General features: G+C 36.5%; 1 protein-coding gene across 1 annotated transcript in view; it reads right to left on the bottom strand.

Moving 5' to 3' along the window:
* Nucleotides 1-18,808, bottom strand: part of ZC3H12C (zinc finger CCCH-type containing 12C) — an 80,441-nt gene extending 61,633 nt beyond the window's left edge. Inside the window, exons 1-2 of the mRNA XM_053705581.1 lie at nt 18,763-18,808; nt 18,109-18,131 (exon numbers count right to left, since the gene is read on the bottom strand). Of these exons, the coding sequence (XP_053561556.1) occupies nt 18,109-18,131; nt 18,763-18,808 (69 nt within the window). The remainder of the gene's footprint in view (nt 1-18,108; nt 18,132-18,762) is intronic.
* Nucleotides 18,809-19,017: the final 209 nt, after the last annotated feature.

Raw genomic sequence — 19,017 nt, forward strand, 5'->3', positions numbered from 1 at the left:
TTACCTGAGAAAAACAACAAGGATTACTTTATTACTGTAGCTTACTAGATTTTTTAAACCCCTGCAAATGGGTTACACACATAAGTAAAGACCTGTTCAGGTTGGGGCTAAGTATTGTTCCTTGAGCAGCACAATGTTAGGAACTATTCTGAAGCAAGAGTCACACGTAACCACTATATCTTGGGGCCTTATTCCTTTTCAGCGGTTAAATGGCAATCTATAGTCCGTAATGCAAAACATGCATGTTCTATCAAATTAGAGCATGTGATTTCAGCATCAGAATGGCCCTTTTACAGAACACTAAGTTTAAAATGGAATTCCTCATAATACGTAATTATAAAACTTAAGAATGCTCATTATTTATTTGCTTTTCCTTTAACTCTAAAATTGTAGCATTTCCACTTCCCCCAATGAATCAGTGATATGCAGAACTATAAGACTCCATCATGCTGCACAGTGATTGGTTGATATATACAAGACTATCGCCTTTAGTGGGATTCATTTAAGCTCAACAGGAGCTTTTTTGTAAGTATATTTAATTTGTATAGGTTCAACTTGATGGACTTCAGTCTTTTTTTAACCTCCTCTACTATGTTACTATTTTATTGGACACAGTATAGATAGATTGTGATTGTTCTCGTATTACTTAAGTTGCTGGTTAAAGGGACACTAAACCCAATTTTTTTCTTTCATTATTCAGGTAGAGTATACAATTCTAAACAACATTCCAATTAACTTCTATTATCTAATTAGTTTCATCGTTTAGGTATCTTTTGTTGAAGAAATAGCAATGCACATGGGTGAGCCAATCCCATGAGCCATCTATGTGTATCCACCAATCAGCAGCTACTGAGCCTATCTAGATATGCTTTTCAGCAAAGTATATCAAGAAAATGAAGCAATTAGATAATATAAGTAAATTAGAAAGTTGTTTAAAATTGCATGCTCCATTCTAAATCATGAAAGAAAAAAATGTGGGTTTTATGTCCCTTTAAGCGATGCGCTCGTGTGAATCCTGAAGTACTGCTTTCACATTTAGTATTTTGCTTCATCAATGTGCTCCACAGCTCTAGCATCTGTGTTGCACTCGTAATCTGTCTCGTAATTTGCATACAGATCATTTGCAATTTAATTGCTGATATATACTATATATATATACACACACACACACACACACTGTATCATCCCTTTAACACAAGCTTTTCTTACAACACTCAGTTGATGTTATCATATCTTCAGTGCTGGCTCTATAATGGGTCTTTGTGGGACCTTGGGCCCAGACAGGACTTAATAGGGGATAGCACATGGGAAAATATAGTTGCCTTAAAGGGACAGTAAACACCTTGAAAATTTTATTTAAAATGTTTAGTCATGCGCAAAGAAACAACTTGCAATATCAATTTTCATTATTTATTTTCTCCCCTTTTTTATGTAATTTTCGCTCTGAAAATTGAGCAATTTCTAATTCTCAGGTATGGAAATGCAATCCTGCGTACATCTCGAGTCTAACCCTGCTACTCACCTGTCCCTAATTTGCTTTAAACTGACAACAACTGCAAAACATTTTGCTTTATACTAACTTTATGACAGTGGCTATCCTTACTCTCTGCAAACTTAATCCCAGATTGGCTCCTCCAAATAAGCAAATGGTTGTTAAAACCATAACTTGGCTGACATGTTTATTCTATAGCAACATAACAGAAATGTCTTGTGCTTACTGTCTCTTTAAATAATATAAAGTGCCTAGTCACTTGTATATTTTCTATGTATCTCTTTTGCCTTTAATATGTGGCGCAATGGTGGGTTTTAGATTGTAGTGCAAAGAGAGTCGTCATTTTATTCCAGACCGCACATTATAAGTGCAATTCTTTGAGACAGTCCTGTATAACTCTCATTATATTTTTCATAAGTAAAATTGTGAAGGTTTAAGAACCTATTTTAATGGATGTTCAAACATAATTAAACATAGAAAAATTTAGCCTAGATTCTATTTCAGTAATCTTTATTACATTTCAACAAAAAGGTTATAGCTGCAACCAAATCTAAGCCATATATTTTGAGGATAGAGTAACAGAAAGTCAGTCTAGTAAAATATAATATTCCTATGTAACACAACTTAAAGGGACATTCCAGCCAAAATTGGAAATCCACATGAATACATATCAGTTTTGAATAGAAGCATTTTGTAATATACATGTATTATTAACAAAAATGCTTCTAATAAATGCTATAGCTGTTTCAAATCTGTAATTAAGTATGCTCCGTGCACCAGCTTTTAAAAAACAGTAACTTGCTCAGAGAGCCTAAGTTGCTCTCTGAAATAGCTCAGCTATGCTAATGCACTTTGGCTGAGCTCTGTAGCATCCCAAGGGTTGCAGGTTCGATCCCCGGTTGAGGTCCACTCAGCCTTTCATCCTTCCAAGGTCGATAAAATTGAGCAGCGCCTTGAGACCCTTACGGGTGATTAGCCGTGCTTTACAAGTACCACATACATACATGCTTGTACCATCTGGTAGTGACTTAATTTGTTAATTGCTGACATGATACAAATCCCACTTGTGCTCTGAACAGCTGCAGTATTTAAAATGATGGTGCTCTGCGAATATCTAGCTATGCTTCACATGCACATGCAGAGAAACATGTTAGCCCTAATACAGTGGATAACTTTTACTAGAAACATTTTTGCCAATACATATATATTGCAAATATGTTTCTATTCAAATATGTAATTCATCTATGTGCATTTCAATTTTGACCAGAAAAGTGCCTTTAATATTTTTAAACAGTGCACATTTAACTACATTATTATATTTTATTTTTAACTTTTTTCATACTAAAAATAAAATAAGAAAAAAAGCTATGTAACTGGACCCTAAAAGGAAGTATGTGTTTCTGCACAACTCATTGGTAGACCATTACCCCTCAAAAGCACAAAACAAAAAAGAATTTATTCCAGCACGGTCACCTTGTATTACTTACTGTTGGAAATATGCAACTCTTTCTATACTAAAAGTGATTCCTGTGCTCGCTACATCTATCATAAAATCAATGTTTCTTATTCTGATATTCCTCTATAATGATGTGTTTCATATGGACATTGTTTGTTATCTCTAACTGTAGGTTATCTTAGAATTATTTAGAAAAAGTCCTTAAAAATTATATCAAAAACCTGTCTATTTTGGGGACACAAATACTTGGCACAACATGCTACAAAAACCATTTTATCAAGATAAAAATAAGCTGTGGAGAGAAAATCCTGCTGACATTCTCTTGTAGTGAAAAGTTTTCTTTCAATAGACAATACAGTGGCTTTGAGCCCCCTTTGGAGAAAAGCAGCACATACACTATTATTATGATTAGCCTGTGCATTTTTGGCGCGCGGTTGGCATTTATTGTTGACACATGCAACGTGCTACCGTCTAATACAATGAACAGAGAAATAGCAAGAACAACACTTAGAATAAACTTGCAGGAGGTAAAATGTGCTATTCAGATTCGTTTTATGAAACTGCAAATCAAGTGCACTAAAAAGGCACGTTCAGCGTTTAAGTGGGTTTCTACACAAGTTGTCACTTATCCTTTAGCTTAAAGTCCGCCCACAAACAAGAAGCTGTTCTTAGCAGAAATTCAATTGAATGCAAAAGAAGTGCTTACGTTAAATGGGCATTTTAATTATAGAATGGCATCCCTCAAATTTGTTAGAGCATATCATCTTATCATTAGTGATTTAACACTACAATGGAGTTAAATACATAGTTAAAGTACTGCTTGGGATTTACTGGTCGCCTAGTGCAAATTCCGCTGATCCATCACCAACCTAGCTGTGCAACTAGCAGTAGTTTAACTATGTGTTTAACCCCTTTGGAGGGTAAAATGACATGCTCTAAACAATATAACGACCCTATAATATGAATACAGCAATGCAATGATGCCTGCAGAACCTGATCTATATTGTACTATATGTCTGCAGCAAATGCTGCTGGGCCACAAGGCCTATGATAAGAAGAATATCATGAGATTCTACTCTGCAATAAGTTTAGTTTAACTGGTACAAAATAATCAACATGGTAGGCTATAGACCTGGCTTCAGGTTTAGTTTAAAGGGACATGGAAGTCACTAAATAAATCGTAGACAGCATGATGTAAAAAAAAAAATGGATTTCACGAGTCAGATACAACATACAATTTTAAACAACTTTTCAATTTACTTCTTTTATCTAATTTGCTTTGTTCTCTTGCTATATCTATTTAAAAACATACGTAGGGTAGGGCTCAGGAGCCGAGAGTTAGCTGCTGATTGGTGGCTGCACATAAATACCTCTTATTATTTGGCTTACTGATGTGCTCAGCTAGCTCCCAGTAGTGCATTGTCTGCTCCTTCAATAAAGGATACAAAGAGAATAATGCAAAATCAATAATAGAAATCAATTGGAAATTTTGTTTTTTATGTCCCTTTAAATACTGAAGATTTTTTTTTATAAATAAACATTTTAAATTGAAGTCGTAAAGTGTTTAAAGGATATGAAAGCCAACAATTTCCTCTTTCATAATTCAGAAAGCGCAGGCAATGTTAAATAACTTTCTAATTTTACCTTCTGATTATCAATTTTTATTTGTTCTCTTGGGTCTCATTTATTGAAAAAACAGGGCCATATGCTTATTAGCCGGCCCATTTCTGGAGCCACTATATGGCAGCAGTTTTGCAAGAATGTTATCCATTTGAAAGAGCACTAAATGGCAGCCCTATTTCCTGCCATGACTGCTCCAGATGCCTACAACACATAAGATCGTGGGAACAAAGCAATTTGATATTTGAAGTAAATGTATCCCTTTAAACTTGATTTGGTCAAATAACCAGGGAATTTACTTACAATTCTACAGCTCTACTTTTGTTACCAAATTTACTTTTTTCTTTTGGTATAAAAGCACATGCTTATACCAGGAGCGTGCTATTATGGCAGCATATAGTACTTAAAGGGACAGTACTAAAAAGACAGTCAATGTTGAACTTTCATGATTCAAACTGAGAATGCAAATTTAAACAACTTTCAAATTACTCTCTACTATATAATTTGCCTAATTCTCTTGTTGAAAAGCATACCTAGCTAGGTAGACTTGAGAGCAGCAATGCACTACTAGACAAGCTGATAATTAGATGGCTGCACCTATATGCCTCTTGTAACTGGCTCATTAGTTGTGCATTGCTGTTCCTTCAACAAAGGATACCAACTAGAATTAAGCAATTTGATAATAGAAGTAAATTTGGAACGTTTAAAATTGTATGTTTTTTTGGAATAATGAAACAAAAATGTCGGGGTTCTTATCCCTTTAAGATGTGTGCTTGTCCCAAAGCCTCTCTCAGTATGCTCTTTATAAGTGATGGTAAACTCTCCCCTTTTTAAAAATCAGATCTGGAATGTAAGCGTTATTTTAGATGGGGTTTTTTATTCATCATCTGCAATGAAGATGCGCTATAACTTAGTTATTAATATAGATATGAAATTCAAATACCCCACGTTACTCCACCCACTTCAAAGTCAATTTTCCTGTCAGCTAAATGATTGAATTACCTCCCCAATCAATGCTCTAGCTACAACAAAGTGCCATATGGGGAGAGCGCTGATTGGACAACAATTCAATCTGTTAGCTCACAGAAAAGTTTACTTTTGAAGTGGGCGGAGGAGCATGCAGTATTTGAATTTCATATCTATATTAATAACTAAGTTATACTGCATCTTCATTACAGCTAATGAATTTAAACTCCATCTAAAATAGCGCTTACATATCAGATTTGATTTTATAAAAGGGGAGAGTTTACCATCACTTTAAGAAAGGAACTAAGTGTGAAGAAAGAATAACAAGCATATAGATATATTGAAAAGAAGTCCAGCAGAGCCTCTTGTGAGAGTAGTTAAAAAGTAAATACTTTACTTAAAAACAAATAGTTAAAACAACAGGAATAGGATTAATAAAATCCGATGGCTATACAAAAACATCTGACCAGTTTCGGCGTAATCATAGACAAGCAAATAGATATACTTGATAACTGATTTTAATTCAGGAAGGTTTAATTATTATCTCCATGTCGTTCCAGGACTTAAAGTGAATGTAAATTTAGATGATAAAGTGTCCGATTTTTAAAAATTCAATTAAAAAACAGGGGCACTTTAATTCATAAATATTTACATTTCACTTGTGTTGTGAAAATACTTACCTTTTAATCTGACAGCCGCTCCAGCAATTCCCCCCCGGTTGTCGCAAGCCTCTTCATACGTCAGAAATGACGGATTGGTCATCCTCCAATCACGGGCTTCTCCCCCGGGGGAACTCAGTGTCTGATCAACGCCCGTGATTGCGAGGAAGCCGGATTCCTCTTTTTAGACCCGGGAAGAGGGCTTTGCGAAGGGCGGGGGATCTGCGATGCAGCGGCTGTCAAGATTAAAAAGGTAAGGTAAGTGATTTTTCACAACAGCATGAAATGTATTTTTTTTTTTTAAATAATTTTTATTAGGCCAATAAAGAAATACAGAAATTTGTTACAATACAATAGGCAAGTTTAGCAAGTATCACAATGTGCAAGTGTTATGGAACGATCATAAATATTGCAAGATACCATATCTGCCAGAGTCCTTGTATAAATAAACAATATCGCGCCTTATTTTTCTTAATTATTTTTTGGAACAATCTATAAAATTGTAGTTCCCCATTGCAGTTAATAACCACTGTTAATGAGGCCCTCTCTTTGGACCCTATATCCAAAAAAAAAAAGACCTGAACTAAAGGGGAAGTTTGGGGGTGATTAAAAAAGAGAGCCTATTAGGGTTTACTTTTGAGCCCTTAATAGTTATTGGTAAATAGAGTGCCTATAAACACATATAACAGTTCAGTTAGATATAGTAGTTGAACAATCAGACACAAAGGATATGGGAAGCAAATCACTTAGTGGTTATAATGATAAGTAGGTGGCAGGAAAATATCCACATCTATTGTAGGACCTTACATACTTCTAGGGGGATACCAGTATTGAGGTGAGTCTAGCGCATGAATGGCAACACTATCCTGCATGCATTGAATATGGCTGGCTCTGTGTAAGCAAACGTATAGTCATGGAACAGGGGTTGAGTCTCATGTTTACCACAATATTCCAATTATAGAGTGATAGCTTTAGACCCAGCCTTATACTAGTGTCAAACTATTCTTAACTAAATTTGCCAGACCTCTTGAGATTATAAGTACGGATATATCACCTCCCTAGGTTTTAGGGGTATAGCTCTCACCTAAATCCCTTAACAAAGATAACCGTTGATGGTTATAATATGAATCAGTTCCTAGGTTGTCCATGAGCGATTCCTAGCTATTTTAATTTATAGCAAATAGTCTGCCTCCAAGTAGTGCTGCATCAAGTCTGGAGGTATCCTCATGCGTGGTGTGTGGGGCGGGTTAGGCCAATCTCGTTTTCCATGCTGTCAGGTCTCAACTGGGTAGGTAATAGATGCAGCCCCTCTGGAGCGATTACTCGCCCTTCCCGGTGCAGCAAAGTAAATGTGGAAGGGCCGCTAGACACCTCCGGAGGATCCTGTCTGAAATCAACATGCTTCTGACAGCTGGACGTCTCCTTTTATATAGGTGACTGAATACCCACACAACGACTAATGGACTTGTGACTGCCATTATGTTTTTGGGTAGAAATGGGTCAATTCGTGATTGCGGAGTCATAGCCTCATAATCCGCGTCAGCACAACACGGCAGTCCATGTGAGTCACTTGGCTTGGCCCACAATATTAGGAATGGAAGCGGTGTTGTCTGTAAAGAAGTTCCGTTACCCCTGATTGAGAACGTGGATCTTTATGGCCCTCGTGTCTTAGCCCTGCATCGTTATTCATATTTATAGTCCTGTAGAGGTAGCTTGGCTCTCATCTCATGTTTTTGCAGGAATAATGATATGTCACTTTTCAAGCCCTCAAAGTGCTCGGCAATCAATTGTGTCATGGTAGTTTCCCATCTAGTGACTGCTTCCAATATTAGCAATGTCTGGTGGCGCAGTTATTATCCTACTAGAGGATATCATAACCCCAGGAATTCGGGGGTGGGGGGGGGTAATATCACGGCAAGCCCCAGATCTGTGGTCCATGGGACTTCTTGCTTCTTCAGTTTCTCAGATTGCTGCGTAGTTGCAAAAATGGCCTCCAGTCCTGATGATAAGTCTGTCCCGTAGCTGACTCAAAGAACATAGGCAGGTACCTCAGTCAAAACAACCACTCTCAGAATATGTCTGTTCACCTTGATGAATCTGTTGCAGAGCAACAAATATTAAAGGTTTCACTATGTTTAACTGTAAAATAGAATCAGGTTCAGAGAGCTTCACTGAGACACGTCCTGCCGCATTGAGTGTAGGCTCCACCCCGTGAAATGTAAATTTTGATAAATTAAGTTCCCCTGTTTATAATTGGATTTTTAAAAACCGGAGCACTTATCATCTAAATTAAATTAACTTTAAACCTGTATTTTTTGATGGGCTGCATCTAGATCAGTACATCAAGCTCCTAGGCCTTGACTGGTATATGTATAAGGCTGCCAGCTGTCCTCCACCAAGATATTATATGACCAGTAGGTGATCCATCGAAGGTGGGATTTGATCAGGCTGCAGATCAACACCCCCCCCCCAATAAGTTGATCCAGGTTAGGTATATGCCCATAGGCAACCTCATAATATCTCCTTGCAGCTCTTTACTGCCAATGCCTACATCAGACAAACAAGACTAGGTTTTATACATTATTTCATTTTACTGGACAATCTATAGAAATACTGAACATCTGGCAACACTATACTGAGACGATCATTTAATGGCACATAAAGCTACACTTAAAAAATATTGATATCGCTTGCCTATACCTATGTGTTTAACCTCAGCAAATTGATATAACAGTTAAAAGTTTGCTCTGGAGAAGCAATACACTTCCGCTTCTGCGCTGAACAGAGCTGGTGATTGGCCAGCTACACAAGTATGCCACCCCAGATTGGCTAAATGGCTTTGCATATTTAGCTCTGGAGTCCAGTAATGCATTGCTGCTCCAGAGATGAATTTAAATGTGTTTAATATCCTTGCGGATTAGTTATTTACTAGCAATAGGGCAATACGAAAATACTCTAATAATTACAGCATGTTCTTATTGATGTTTTAAGTCCATTTAATTTCACACAAAAAATAAAATGTATCAATATATACATTACAGTAAAAAAGTAAGATTGTGCTGAACAAATTTAATTGGTAAAAGCTACAAATATAATGGCAAATTAGCATGTGAGATACAGTGACACATTAGTAGTAAATCTTATACTGGTACATAGTCAGTCACATATACAAAATGAGTAACATTCTCATCCAAAGTAAACATATTTATATACTTTTTCTATAGGACCTTGTAATTAGGAAACTGCATTATTCTTGGTGAAGAAAGCTAAATTTCATGAGTTCTACAAAGCAAAAAACATTTAGCTATTAAAACCAGTAACGTTTTGCTTTAATAATTTACAGGCAAAACCCTGTGCAAAATAATCATTTCATGTTTTATTTTAAACTGCATGGATCGCAGTAGGACACCTTTTCATGGTAAATCCATCCATACTGCATTCAGAAACAATGCAAGTGACATAATGAATATGTAATAAATATCTCTGGCACTGCGTTTGAGGTATTTAATTACCATTGTATTCTAGCAATGCAGTTTGCTAACCTCAACCTAACAAAGAAATGATGTCCTATTGAACAGATTGGTTAATGCTCTGGGGTAACAGATGTCTAGTGGAACTGCAGGAGACTAGCAACTGGTGGCCGGCCCATTTTCTGAAAACTTTCATATGGACTAATAATGCATATGTTCAGATAATAGGGCATGTGGTATGCATCCTGCGTTCACTTTAAACTCTTTGTGCCCTTAATCTGTCAGGGATCACTGAAAGGTGTTTTATTTAGGCAGAATCTGACATTGTTGTTGTTCATAGCCTGGAATTACACACACACACACACACACATTATGATTAAAATGGTATATACTGAAATGGTAGCTAACCATACACATTTTCTAAACTCTGTGTTAATATAGCCACCCCCCCCCACTCTCTATGAATAAAGATGGAATATACTAAAAATATAACTAAATATATACATTCATAGAACATTTGCAGAGTCCAATATCTGATTCATATCTGAAGATGAAAATAGCCTTATACTAGAGTGTGTGTATATATATAATATATATATACATATATATATAACATATATATATATATACACACATATATATATATTATATATATATATATATATATACACACATACATACAAACAAACATATATATATATATATATATATATATATATATATATATATATATATATATATATATATATATATATATATATAAACACACATACAGGTTAAAAGGTCCAGTGTAATGCAGTAAAGATTTTGCTAATTAGCTAACACTGGAATATTTTGTAAACAAATAACATATGCAAGAGGCTACCCCTGTGCCTTATTCCCATTAAATTAGCAAAAACAAAATCTGAACAGGAAAAGTTCAGCTCTTTACCAATTTATTTTGCATAACACAAACCACAATCACATTTCAAATGCTCCAAATCCTAACAAAATATTAATTGTAAAACTACTTCACCTGTACATGAATCATCTTCATATTCTTTGAAGTGAGTAACATAAACAGCTATGTCTACAAGGAAATGGACTAAGTCAAGCACCTGCTATTCCCAACAGCCCACTGCCACTGCTTGCAAGAAAAGATAGCATCACAATCCAGAACTCAATAAAAGAAAAAAAAAATACCTCAGCTGCAAAGTGCACTTTAAACTTTTAAGAAGTCAGAGCTACAGCATTTTGCAAATTAAATAAACTAAATAACTAAAGAGCTGTGCCCACTGTTTCAACATGGCACAGAACCCAGTCTAGGAACAGAAAGTACACAAATAAACCAAATCTATTATCATTTCACGACCTCCTGTTATCACTATGTTATAAAAACGAAACCTATATACACTTACTTTAGGCTGGAAAGCACACAGACATTGGATTCCTTGAAGCAGTTTTTAGCAGTAAACTCCTCAACGCAATGTAAGCTCCAGGCTCCCAGGCAGGCAGGCAGAACAATGAATAGAATAAACAGATGGGAGTAGTAGTGTCCTTTGCTATAACCTATTACTGAGCAGAAAGACAGCCAATAGTCTGAACAGCAGGCTCACAATTACTCGGCCAGGCAGATGCAGGCAACCTCCCCATTCTGTGTCAGGGTTTGTAGGTTTCTAAGATAAGCAAGTTTAATTTCATTCCCAGGGTCTGCCCCGGGCAGCGTGTGCATTAACGAGGAGTGTGCTTCAACAAGTAGCCCATACCACAGGAGGCAAGCAGGCAGCTGCTCTCTGAGAGCCAAAGTCATTAGGGAGCAAGCTGCCAGCAAGAAACACCTGTCTCTCTGCAGACTTCACTTGCAGCTTATTGTCTCAAAATTCATAAAACAAAGAAGTTTATTATTTTGTGGCAAAAGTTTTTTTTTTTATAGAGAGGGTGGAGTTTCCTAGATTTGTAAAAGCACAATTCAATAGGGGGTATGTACTGGTTTTGTAATCACTTTGGTAATTGCATGTAATTGTTGAATAATATTACTATGAAAAATAATGGTCAATATGTTTTCAATTATAATATGTATCTGATAAAGGAAAACATCAGAACAAATGTGTTGTAGAGAGTGCAATATGCTCAATCACTACAGTTTACTGAAATTGCATTTCTTAAGGGTGCTACAGTAAAGAATAGGATTGCACAGAACCCCTCCCCATAGAGAGATTTTATTATAATCAGGACCCTTTATTCTAGCAAAGGAAAACTTAATTTATGTCTTAAAAAAACAGTAGAAAAATCAAAACTACTCTAACCCCATGTCTAGTATCTAATAACATGAAAGTAAATATTTGATAGATTAAGACATAAATCAGAATACTTCAAATGAAATTATCCAGCCCGATGAACAGACAGGGTGACAATAAATTTAAGGGGACATTTTCTGGAGGCGACTGAATTGATTAGTAAAGTGATACAAGTTTTGCAAAACACTCCCACAATACTTGATCATTTAGTAATACAGTTACCTACACAATTATTCTTAAAACAGAAATCATTCTTTGGTAGATTTATATTTCTCAAACGTAGCACAAGATTTGTGGTCACCTCAAAGGGTCTCTAATTTAAACTGTTTCAGGAGTAATGGATGGCACAGCTTTAGTTATAATATTACAGTTTGAGGATAAACAGTCAAGAGACAAATTAGTAGCTGAACTGAGTACCAATTTAACACAATTTACAAGAATTAGCAAATCAAGAGCAGATCAGGTATACATTCTTTAAAAAAAGCCTGGTAGAATTCCTGTTCCTGGTCTCCTGCTGTGGGGACAGATGTAAATAACAACATGCTCTGATCTATGCAATCAGTGTGTAGAATGTTGCAAAGTCAGACATGTGACAGCCTATCAGCCAATCACAAATGCATTTACGTATATTCTGCGAATTCTTGCACATGCTCAGTAGGAGCTGGTGACTCAAAAAGTGTAATTATAAAAAGACTGTGCACATTTTGTTAATGGAAGTAAATTGGAAAGTTGTTTAATATTGCTGCTCTATCTGAATCATGAAAGTATAATTTTGACTTGAGTGTCCCTTTAAGTACAAGTGGCATAAGCCCAGTTATCAGATATATTTTACAACATATATTGCAATGTTATTTACATTTCTCTTAATTATAGGACCATTCAATACAGAAGAGCTGTACAATAAATGCATACTAAACAGACAATGCAGTTTATGTTTACTTGTCTTTCATTTTCTTGCCCCTTGTATCATGTGACATCCATCATCAGTCAATAACATACACATACAAAATATAATCGGCTAGATTATAATAAACATATTAACCCCTAAACCGCCGCACTCCGGATTCGCAACATTAGTTAAATATTATTAACCCCTAATCTGCTGTCCCCTAACATCGCCGCCACTTACCTACATTTATTAACCCCTAATCTGCCACCCCAACATCACCGCCACTATATTCAATTTATTAACCCCTAAATCTAAGTCTAACCCTAACACCCCCTAACTTAAATATAATTTAAATAAATCTAAATACAAATTACTATCATTACCTAAATAATTAATATTTAAAACTAAATACTTACCCTATAAATAAACCCTAAGCTAGCTACAATATAACTAATAGTTACATTGTAGCTAGCTTAGGGTTTATTTTTTATTTTACAGGCAAGTTTGTATTTATTTTAACTAGGTTAGAATATTTACTAAATAGTTATTAACTATTTAATAACTCCTAGCTAAAATAAATACAAATTTACCTGTAAAATAAAACCTAACCTAAGTTACACCTAACCACTTAACACTACACTACAATGAAATAAATTACCTAAATTAAATACAATTAACTAAATTAAATAAAATTAGCTAAATTACAAAAAAACACACTAAATTACACAAAATAAAAAAACAAATTACAAGATCTTTAAACTAATTACACCTAATAGCTCTATCAAAATAAAAAAGCCCACCCAAATAAAAAAAACCGCTAGCCTAAACTAAACTACCATAGCCTTAAAGGGGCCTTTGCGGGGCATTGCCCCAAAGAAATCAGCTCTTTTACCTGTAAAAAAAAATACAAACAACCCCCCCCAACAGTAAAACCCACCACCCACACAACCAACCCCCCAAATAAAACCCTAACTAAAAAAAAACCTAAGCTCCCCATTGCCCTGAAAAGGCATTTGGATGGAGATTTCCTTAAAAGGGCATTTAGCTCTATTGCGGCCCAAAGCCCTAACCTAAAAATAAAACCCACCCAATACACCCTTTGAAAAATCCCAACACTAAACCCCCCGAAGATTCACTTACGCCGGAGAAGTCTTCATCCAAGCGGCAAGATGTCCTCAACGATGCCGCGAGAAGTGGTCCTCCAGACGGCAGAAGTGGTCATCCAGATGGGCAGAAGTCTTCACCCCAGACAGCATCTTCTATCTTCATCCTTCCGACGTGGAGCGGGCTCCATCTTCAAGACCTCCTTCTTGTGGAATGAAGGTACCTTATAAGTGACATCATCCAAGATGGCGTCCCTTAGATTCCGATTGGCTGATAGAATTCTATCAGCCAATTGGAATAAGGTTGACAAAATCCTATTGGCTGATGCAATTAGCCAATAGGATTGAACTTCAAGCCTATTGGCCTGATCCAATCAGCCAATAGGATTGAGCTCGCATTCTATTGGCTGATTGGAACAGCTGGCTTCGTTGAGACATCTTGCCGCTTGGATGAAGACTTCTCCCAGTAAGTGAATCTTCGGGGGTTAGTGTTAGGATTTTTTAAGGGTGTATTTGGTGGAGTTTTATATTTAGGTTAGGGCTTTGGGCCGCAAATAGAGCTAAATGCCCTTTTAAGGGCAATGCCCATCCAAATGCCCTTTTTCAGGGCAATTGGGGAGCTTAGTTTTTTTAGTTAGGGTTTTATTTGGGGGGTTGGTTGTGTGGGTGGTGGGTTTTACTTTTGGGGGGGGTTGTTTGTATTTTTTTTTTTTACAGGTAAAAGAGCTGATTTCTTTGGGGCAATGCCCCGCAAAAGGCCCTTTTTAAGGGCTATTGTTGTTTAGTTTAGGCTAGGTTATTTTTTATTTTGTGTGACTTTTTTTTATTTTGATAGGGCTATTAGATTAGGTGTAATTAGTTTAAAGATCTTGTCATTTGTTTTTTATTTTGTGTAATTTAGTGTTTGTTTGTTTTTTGTAATTTAGTTAATTTTAGTTAATTTAGTTAATTGTATTTAATTTAGGGCATTTATTTAATTGTAGTGTAGTGTTAGGTGTTAGTGTAACCTTAGGTTTGGTTTTATTTTACAGGTAAATTTGTATTTATTTTAGCTAGGTAGTTATTAAATAGTTAATAACTATTTAGTAACTATTCTACCTAGTTAAAATAAATACAAACTTGCCTGTAAAGTAAAAATAAACCCTAAGCTAGATACAATGTAACTATAGTTATATTGAAGCTATCTTAGGGTTTATTTTATAGGTAAGTATTTAGTTTTAAATAGGAATTATTTAGTAATGATAGTAATTGTATTTAGATTTATTTAAATTATATTTAAGTTAGGGGGTGTTAGGTGGTTAGACTTAGATTTAGGGGTTAATAAATATAATATAGTGGTGCGACGTTGGGGGCGGCACATTAGGGGTTAATAACATTATGTAGGTGTCGGTGATGTTGTGGGCAGCAGATCTAGGGGTTAATAACATTATGTATGGTGTCGGCGAATGTTGGGGGCAGCAAGATTAGGGGTTCGATAAGTATATGTAGGTAGGCTGGCACTTGTCCTGAGCGGCAGATTAGGGGTTAATTAAGTATCTATGTAGGTTGGCGGCGATGTTGAGGGCAGGCAGATTTAATGGGTAATAGTATAATGCAGGTGTCGGCGATGTCTGGGGGCGGCAGATTAGGGGGTTAATAAGTGTAAGATTAGAGGTGTTTAGACTCGGGGTTTCATGTGTAGGGTGATAGGTGTAAACATAAATTTTGTTTTCCCCATAGGTTTCAATGGTTAGTGGCTGCGTTACTGAGCTTTACGCTTGCTTATTTGCAGTAGTTAGACTTTTTTCTCAGCCGGCTTCTCCCCATTGATGTCTAAGGGGAAATCGTGCACGAGCACGTACAACCAGCTCACCGCTGACTTAAGCAGCTGGTATTGGAGTGCGTTATGGAGCACAATTTTGCTCTATGCTCACTTCTTGTCTTTTAACACCGGGTTTATAAAACCTGTAATACCAGCGCTGTAGGAAAGTGAGCGATGAGATAATGTGCAAGTTAGCACCGCACCCCTCATAACGCAAAACTCGTAATCTGGCCGAAAGTAAACTCTTGTACATGCTTAGTAGGTGCTGGTATTCAAAGTGTGCATATAAAAATACTGAGACACATTTGATAATTAAATTTATTGTGCAATTCTATTGCATTTAATGTTACTTTAATAAGATAAATAAAAATCAATTAGACTCTATTGCTGAGGGTACCCATAGCAGCCATTCTATACATAAGCGTGTACTGATGTGTACAATTCTAAGGCAGGGGAACTTTTATTAGGGAAGGATGCAGGTCTATCTATCTATCCTCAAAATAATGATATTATTACTATTGCTTACTATTGTGTTACTTTTGGAGGGGACACAAGAAAAAAGTTTGCACCAGGGCCTTCTGTTGAGTAGCTCCGCTGCTGCATTGCAGTGTATGTTGTAAAACATATCTGATAATTGTGCGTCTGCCAATATGATAATAGAAATAAAACCTTTTTCTTTTAATTGTATGCTGTGTCTAAATTACAAAAGAAACATTTTGGGATTCATGTCCCTTTAATTATCTATGTATAACATGAGGGCTAATAAAGTTGCAGTCCTGTGAGGCCTGTAAATATTTACTGAACTTGCCTGAATAAGTATTACTCACAAATCCACTGCATTATTGTAAAGTGATATGTATTTGGTGGTATGGAGTGTATATGAAAACTACCAGAAGTAAATTTGTATCTCAGTGTTAAAAGGGACAGTAAACACCTTGAGGTCAATTTATCAAAGGCTTCGCCCCCCTATGACCTCCAGTCCCCTATTATCAAGCAGCGGTCATTAGACCCACCTGCTCCCCTAACTCTAAACCTAGAGCCTCGTCCGACTGGGGAGATGACAGCTTCTGCCCGTGCCGCGATGGCTCGTGCGCGTGCAGGGGGCGGCGTTGCACAAGAGCACAAAATAGCGTTCTTGTGCAATGCGGAATTCCCGTCAGTGGAATTCAGTCTGCCAGAGGGTGAGCAGCGGCGGACAGGGGGGCATATGTACACCCACCTGTCACACCGTAACTTAATAAATCGAGCCACTTGTAATTATATAGAATAACATATCTAGCCAAGTCTTATCGCTCTTAAAACAAAATTAACATCCTTTTAGTGCAAGTATATTTCAATAGCCAAACTCCACAAAGCATTTGCCTTATTTGGAGGAGCCCAATCTGGGCTTTAGTCAGCAGACAACAAGACTAGCCACTGTCTAACATTTGTATAAAGTCGATCTGTTTTATGCAGTTGTTTTCATTAGCATAATTAATCATTTAATATACAAATCTCAAGGTATTTACTGTCCGTTTAACCTAATTGTCCTAGCATTTTTACAGTAATGGCGAGTACCCTTACCTTCCTTAGCTAGTGTTAATGAGAAAGTTTCAGGACTTGGGTGTAGATCGACAATATATTTTGCCAGCCTCTCTTACTATTAAAGGGCCATAATACCCAAATGTTTAAACACTTGAAAGTGATGCAGCATAGCTGTAAAAAGCTGACTAGAAAATATCACCTGAACATCTCTATGTAAAAAAGAAAGATATTTTACCCTCAAAAGTTCCTCAGTAGCCACATCCCCAATTGTAAAGGATTTCTAAGCAGCATATTTATTATGTCTGTCCTGGGACAGCTTAGGGGATGAGCCTCGTGCACTCTTCATATTATTTCCCTATTCAGGTTAAGGAAGCTTACTATGAAATCTCATGAGGTTAAGTCAAATCTCATGAGGATCACAGTAAAAGAGTTCATGACCTCAGCACTGCTGATGCTGATTAGCTGCTGTTCATTTCTTCATTTATTTTTTTACCTGCAGCTGGGAGCAGCTGAGTATAACTTTTACACAGACTTACTCTGCTGAGCTGAGGAAATTGGGAGGTAAAATATCTTCTTTTTTTACATAGAGATGCTCAGGTGGTATTTTCCTGTCAGATTTTACAGTTATACTGCATCAGTTTCAAGTGATTTAGCATTATGAGTATTATGTCCCTTTAATGTTTTTTATTTGTTTTTTTTATTACCAAATTCTGTTTATTAAGAATATTTTAACTTTACAGAAAAGACCAACAAAGGCAAAAAGAAACAACAAAACATCTTTACATAACGACCGCCATGGTCATATACTACAAGTCAATGAACAATCCAAGTAATTGCAGGGTATACACTTACATCTGTGAAGTTCCAGAAATAACCTACAAAACAGAAAGAAAAGGGGAAACAACAAGGACAATAAAAAAACAAAAAAACAACAAAAAAAAACAAAAATAATCTTCCCTAGCAATAAAATGAAATAGCCTTTGTGTGTTCCACAGGTGCATTGAGCCATCTCATCTAATAGATTAACCAGTCAGCCTAGAAGTGTTGACCATCAGTCCCACAACTAGCAGTGAGTCATTATATAAAAGGATCGTCCTTAGTTTGGTATAGAGAGGGGGGATAAAGGATGGACAATACTCAGCTTTGGTCACTCTTAATATATTGATCCCACATATCCTGAGCTAGAATAAAATGATCCCTGGTTCCTGATTTATAAAATCTGTATTCTTCTAGTTCCAATAGGTCTGAAACTTTCTGGCTCCACATTAGAACATTCGGAGGAGAAGGGGATTTCAATTTTTGGCAATCAGTGCCTTTGCACTGTTAGTAAAAATACGGAATAGTATATTGTGGGCCTTGGAGGGAAGTTTAATATGTTTATTTAGAAGGAATACAAGTGGATCTAGGGGTAACTGGGTCTGAAAAATGGTCTCGATTTCTATTATTATATCCCTCCAGTAATTGTTTATACTGTTGCACCACCACCCATATGACCCCACCAACTACCAAAGTGAACCACATCTCCAACAACGATTTCTCGAAGGCCGGTCATAGCTTATGTAGGCGTCTGGGGTTGAGGTACCCATTATGGAGAATTTTGTAGTTCATCTCCACCTAACGTAGCTGATGAAGATGATGACTTGGTATTAGTGAATATGGAGGATGCCTGTCTGGGGAAGAATAAATTACCCCCCAACTCTCTTTCCCAAGCCTCAATGGAGTATGGCAGGTTGCCCGGAGGGGGTTGGGACAATATCTGCA

Source organism: Bombina bombina, chromosome 3, assembly GCF_027579735.1.
Source record: "Bombina bombina isolate aBomBom1 chromosome 3, aBomBom1.pri, whole genome shotgun sequence".
Lineage (NCBI taxonomy): Eukaryota > Metazoa > Chordata > Amphibia > Anura > Bombinatoridae > Bombina > Bombina bombina.